The 6,654-nt window shown below is 41.0% G+C and overlaps 1 protein-coding gene across 1 annotated transcript; it reads right to left on the bottom strand.

Annotated features, from left to right (window-relative positions):
- Positions 1 to 223: 223 nt before the first annotated feature.
- Positions 224 to 6,049, bottom strand: LOC117433869 (transmembrane emp24 domain-containing protein 5-like). Its single transcript, XM_059008908.1, has 3 exons — positions 5,944 to 6,049; positions 3,545 to 3,713; positions 224 to 1,690 (listed from the first exon to the last, which is right to left on the bottom strand). The coding sequence occupies exons 2-3, from the start codon at positions 3,704 to 3,706 to the stop codon at positions 1,457 to 1,459; spliced, it is 396 nt and encodes a 131-aa protein (XP_058864891.1). The 5' UTR covers positions 3,707 to 3,713; positions 5,944 to 6,049; the 3' UTR covers positions 224 to 1,456.
- Positions 6,050 to 6,654: the final 605 nt, after the last annotated feature.

Below are 6,654 nucleotides of genomic sequence, written 5' to 3'. Positions count from 1 at the left end.
TGCTCACTGTCACACACACACACACACACACCTACTTGTTTCTTGTGTGTAGAAGGGCTCCTGCATTGACCCTCTTATATATTTACTATTCTAATCTGCACATGGGAATGGATTGCTGCAGTAATTAAAGTTGGGGACTAAAGTAAATTATTCTGCATTGCTATATTTACAGGTTAAAGCCTATGTTCTCACAATGACATACCCAGTTGTGTGGAGACTTTGTTTGATCCCCGGCAGCACTATTAAAATGATCACACACACACTTGTTGAACTAGATTAACAAAGCCTTTTGTTACCAATACAGCACATAAATAAAAATTGTACAGTTTTTTTTATTCTGCTGTATTTCACAAAATGGAAAACTTGGCACTGGAGCAAATCAATTTATTCCAATTTACACACACACTAGGGATGCAAAGCAATAGTACCCATTCCAGGTTTTAATACAAGCTTGATTAGCCACAGTGTATAGGTAACAAGCTCAGGTGTGTCTTATTAAACACAGTAAAACCAGGAATGGATCAAACTGCTATGCAATGGGAGCCTTATTTCCATCTTTGCACACAGTAAATGGTTAGACAGCAGATTAGCCAGGTTTATGATGTGGGTTAGCTAATAAAACTTATAATGGTGTGTTGAGAATTCAGAACCACTCTCCCAGTTCCCTACATCTCTACAGATGTGTGTCAACAAGCAGCCGCTACTTCAAAGCAGGCTGAACACATGTGTAACACACTGTATATAATATAAAACAATATGCAATTTCCACTTTGCTCAGTAATTGTGCCTCAAATATAAAATATAAAACATACCGATGTGACTTTTATTAAAAGTGCCAAATATCCATGAGTAGAAACATTTTGTTTGAAACACATCATAAAGATTTTTTAAAACAGAAATACTATGCAGATTCAGAGGGTATAAATGGGGTTTCCGATTGTCGTTTAAACGTATTGGTTGCAAACCAATCAGATGAGCCAACACAAGAAGCCCTCCATCGCTTTTTAAGAATTAATACAACACAACAGCATTGAATTAAATGTGGAAAAGACATGAAATCATGAAAATGAAATAAATTGGCCTACTCTGTAGACTACCCTTATAAAAGTTCATGTTATTTTTGCTGTTTCCCCGTGGTTATACTATGCATTTACCATAGTTAGCCATGCGTATTAATATGCTATTCCTACATATCTCACTATTCTTTACAATGCTTACCTATTCTTTACCAGGTTTTTACCATGCTCTATTGCACTCTGCTATGCTTTTCTTATGTAAACTTTTATAAGGGTAAGGCTAGCACCTATAACTGGCCTGCTTGTTGCTTGTTTTTCTGCCATTTACTAAACGTTTAAAATTTGAAATCACTTGGCTGTTGTTTGACATTCTGAGCTGTTACCAGCCCTGTTTAAGGCAGTGAAGAGCAGCAGTCTGTATTGGGGGCTCCACTGGACGGCTAGTTGCGTACTCGGAAGCCTGTGTAGATGGTAGGACCCCTGAACTGAGCCTTGACTGCGTACACCTGCAAAGCAGAGACACAGGGGACCAGCAGCAGGATAAAAGCAGACCAAAATTGAACCCGCCAGGCATTGAGGGACTGCTCCTCATGATCCAGAACCATCCCGTAGCGCAAAACCCGCTGGTACAGCCCACAGCGCAGGAGACGCTCCCTCAGCAGGGCCAGCGAGCTCTGACAATACAGAGAGAGAGAATGATGGAGAACATGACACACATTGCAATACACACGAGACTCACACGCTGCAATACACACGACACTCACACTGACACACACACTGCAATACACACGAGACTCACACTGAGACACACACTGTAATACACACAAGAGTCACATTGACACACTGTAATGCACGCAAGACTCATACACTGATACACATGAGACTCACACACTGTAATACAATATACTTTTTTTATATACAGTACTGTGCAAAAGTTTTAGGCAGGTGTGAAAAAATGCTGTAAAGTAAGAATGCTTTCAAAAATAGACATGTTAATAGTTTATATTTATCAATTAACAAAATGCAAAGTGAGTGAACAGAAGAAAAATCTACATCAAATCAATATTTGGTGTGACCACCCTTTGCCTTCAAAACAGCATCAATTCTTCTAGGTACACTTGCACACAGTTTTTGAAGGAACTCGGCAGGTAGGTTGGCCCAAACATCTTAGAGAACTAACCACAGTTCTTCTGTGGATTTAGGCAGCCTCAGTTGCTTCTCTCTCTTCACGTAATCCCAGACAGTCTCGATGATGTTGAGATCAGGGCTCTGTGGGGGCCATACCATCACTTCCAGGACTCCTTGTTCTTCTGTAAGCTGAAGATAGTTCTTAATGACTTTCGCTGTATGTTTGGGGTCGTTGTCATGCTGCGGAATAAATTTGGGGCCAATCAGATGCCTCCCTGATGGTATTGCATGATGGATAAGTATCTGCCTGTACTTCTTAGCATTGAGGAGACCATTAATTCTGACCAAATCCCCAACTCCATTTGCAGAAATGCAGCCCCAAACTTGCAAGGAACCTCCACCATGCTTCACTGTTGCCTGCAGACACTCATTCGCGTACCGCTCTCCAGCCCTCTGACGAACAAACTGCCTTCTGCTACAGCCAAATATTTCAAATTTTGACTCATCAGTCCAGAGCACCTGCTGCCATTTTTCTGCACCCCAGTTCCTGTGTTTTCGTGCATAGTTGAGTCGCTTGGCCTTGTTTCCACGTCGGAGGTATGGCTTTTTGGCCGCAAGTCTTCAATGAAGGCCACTTCTGACCAGACTTCTCCGGACAGTAGATGGGTGTACCAGGGTCCCACTGTTTTCTGCCAATTCTGAGCTGATGGCACTGCTGGACATCTTCCGATTGCGAAGGGAAGTAAGCATGATGTGTCTTTCATCTGCTGCAGTAAGTTTCCTTGGCCGACCACTGCGTCTACGGTCCTCAGCGTTGCCCGTTTCTTTGTGCTTCTTCAAAAGAGCTTGGACAGCACATCTGGAAACCCCTGTCTGCCTTGAAATTTCTGCCTGGGAGAGACCTTGCTGATGCAGTATAACTACCTTGTGTCTTGTTGCTGTGCTCAGTCTTGCCATGGTGTATGACTTTTGACAGTAAACTGTCTTCAGCAACCTCACCTTGTTAGCTGAGTTTGGCTGTTCCTCACCCAGTTTTATTCCTCCTACACAGCTGTTTCTGTTTCAGTTAATGATTGTGTTTCAACCTACATATTGAATTGATGATCATTAGCACCTGTTTGGTATAATTGTTTAATCATACACCTGACTATATGCCTACAAAATCCCTGACTTTGTGCAAGTGTACCTAGAAGAATTGATGCTGTTTTGAAGGCAAAGGGTGGTCACACCAAATATGGATTTGATTTAGATTTTTCTTCTGTTCACTCACTTTGCATTTTGTTAATTGATAAATATAATCTATTAACATGTCTATTTTTGAAAACATTCTTACTTTACAGCATTTTTTCACACCTGCCTAAAACTTTTGCACAGTACTGTACATTCTACCGTGCAGTCACCTCCATGGAAGTGAGGGACCGCCCTGCAGTTCTGTTGTCTGGCCTGTTGGCGGCGCTCTCCTGTATCCTGTAGCGCAGCAGCAGGTGAAAGCTGACCACTTTCTCCTCTGTGAAGCCGAAGAAATTATCAAAACACATCATGTGATCTCCGACCCGCTCCATCTGGATTCTGAGAGAGGGAAGTGAGAATGCCAATACCAGTCACATTGAGAAGTACAAGACCCGGGTGAAAGCTGACAGCACTGTCTAATGGCAAAGCAGATCGACCTGTCCAAGCACATTCATGATATCTGAGAGGCAATAAAACAGATTTAATAACTATAACAAAATCAATCACACATATTGTCACTTTACTATCTCATCTGTCTTACAGCTGGCTTTGCATTGTCTGTGTTAAGGTGCTTTGACTATGGGTTCAGGAGCTGCTCTTCAGTTCCAGTAGCTTGCCATACAAGATGCATAATGTATGCTAGATCAGCCAAAGTGTCTTTATATTTCACCAGCTCTCTCTAGTGCAGAGCTGTGCTAGAAAACATACAGGACACTTTATTTCAAAGATTACAAGATACCAGATTCTGCCGAGTCAACACCCCGGTTTGAACGATCTCCCCCAACCCCCAACATTAACATTTTCAACATTAATTTCCAGTTTATAATAACCATGCGCAAATAATGCCTGAGGGGGAAATATCGCGGCTCATGTGAATAGAAAAAAACTGCCTAAGTAGTTGCTCTGTGCATTGATTGAGTCAGGGTTTGGGTTATCTTCGGTTCAGATAACCAAGACGTGGAGTTTGACTCGGATTAGATAATACAGACTCTGCAGTCTGATTGATTACGCTTTCCTGTCACGCTACAATCTATATATTTCTTTTTTAGACACTGTAAGAGTTTGTAACTCAGGCACCATTTATTTTGTATTGAACATTTTAATACTATAGTGCTACTTTGCATGTTAATTTATTATTTCGGGTTGTGTTTTCACACTGGACACTGCAATTTGTTACTTGCAGAGATTATGTAAAGCCCTTTATTTTATTGGATCGCAAATTTCTCGGATTTATATATTTTTTTAAATGTAACTTTTATTCTAGCGTTTTTCACCTTTTTCATGATGTGCTTTTGCACTGTGAAAATATTTGAAATGACAAAACAGTGGACATACTGCAGCAGCTCTGAATTGTATTTCACCAGTCATTAAATATGTTAACTGCCCTTCTTGATTCTTTATCGTGACTGTGTGCTGGGCTTTACCTTTGAAATGTAAGCATGCTTAATTGTAAGAGTAATCTACCTACCTAATGTATAAAATACTCCCTCTGCAATCATGCCTGTAAGTTCTCCCCTGCCTGAGTCAACGCCCCCATCCATAAATGCAACACAGCGACTCAGCATTTTGTACGTTACACGAGGGAACGATATTTCTGAGTTTAGCTTATGTTAAACTGTGTAGAATGCTATTCAAATTTAACAAAATGGTCCCATGGGGTAACAGTAAAAGCTAATGCCTTCAGCGCTGGGAGAATCGAATCTAGGCTGCTGGTTGCCGGGCTGGTGGGCTGCCCAGCAGCAATGCAATTAGCCGGTGGGGAGGGTTTCATTCTCTGGTCAGGGATCTCTCTGCCTTGCTCAGCTACCCCCTGTCTGTCGACTGCTGAATTGCCCTCTTATTCGGCCTCGCTGATAGGGCTGTGTTCCTCCGAGCAGTGAAACTGTCATCGTGCGAAGGAGCTCAGTGTAACAAAGAGCAGCTGCTATGGAGGAGTGGGGGCGGAAGAACTGCTTTTTATAATGCATTTATCAAATAGGGTATCTTTCAGCACCTTCAGTGTACAGTAAATAGAGAAAGCACATTTACATACAGCTTTTTTACATTACTGGTTAAAACAAAATGCTTTTGTCATTACTCATTCTTGCATTATCTCTAGCTTGAAACATGAATTTATGTCTAAAGTCTTGTTTATGATCCTTGTGTTTTTATCAAGATCCGAACAAATACAAAACAAATTTATTATGCTGCGGTATCTTGCTATTTGTGAATCTGACTTTAGTGTTGCTGCTGTTAAAATTCATTTAAATGATCTTTTAATCAAAATGCGACTAGCACGGAAGCTGTATAATTAAAAAAAAAAAAAACTGCCTTGAGCCAGTAGCCACACAAGACAGTTCATACAAAAATTTTCAAACAAATAAATAGTTATTAAGTTAAACTGTGTTTTTCTGTGGCTAATAATTAGTTTTAAAAGAAAAATTACACAACATCCTACACTTCAGCCTTGACTTAAGTCTAGTGGACTTGGTGCCCTCTACAAATTTGCTGGTGTAAACACTGTAAACATGCACACACACACACACACACACACACACACACACACACACACACAGTGGTGGTTCAGTACCTGTGTTTGCCACTGGCTTGCCTCTTGTCCAACACTAGGAAGTGATGAGCTGGGTTGAGAATGTAGAAATCAACTCCACTCTGCGCCCCCCGAATCACCTGCCAAATACACAAACATGGTCACATGCAAGTAGACATGCACATTGCAGTACACGTCACACAGGGACATCAAGGCAGCAAGTGCCACCTGGTGGGCAAACGCTATCACTGCACCTTCTCTATTTTATAAATTAAAGTGCTGAAGGCTGTCCTTTATTGTGTTAAGGGAAGTTTTTTCATACGTCTGGAGAAACGCTTATTGAACTGATGGAACTTGGGCTGCACATGCTTCAGCATAAGTTATAAAGAATATGAGAATAAGGGGGGGGATATGAAGGCATCTATCTGTTTAAACTGGAACATACTGGCAATATTTGTCCCCAAACAGGAAAACCAGCACAAGAAGGCTTCCATCACTTCTGATAAATTCCTGCAGTAAGGCTGGGGTAATGCATTGATCCATCATATCGTTTGACCACCATCAACAGTCAAGCATGTGCATCGTTTTTTTGTTTTGTTACTTCTGACACCTCTTCCTCTCCCTGCTTGAGTTTTGACTATACGCATTCACACCTGATTTAATAAAAGGAAGGTAATTGTGTTTGGGTTTATTTGATCTATTTTAAACCACTACACATAAATGAATGGTGCAAAAACAACAAAGATCGCTTTC

This window comes from Acipenser ruthenus, chromosome 38 (genome assembly GCF_902713425.1).
Source record: "Acipenser ruthenus chromosome 38, fAciRut3.2 maternal haplotype, whole genome shotgun sequence".
Lineage (NCBI taxonomy): Eukaryota > Metazoa > Chordata > Actinopteri > Acipenseriformes > Acipenseridae > Acipenser > Acipenser ruthenus.
The sequence above is the reverse complement of the archived record's forward strand: the minus strand, read 5'-3'. Positions and strand labels throughout refer to the sequence as shown.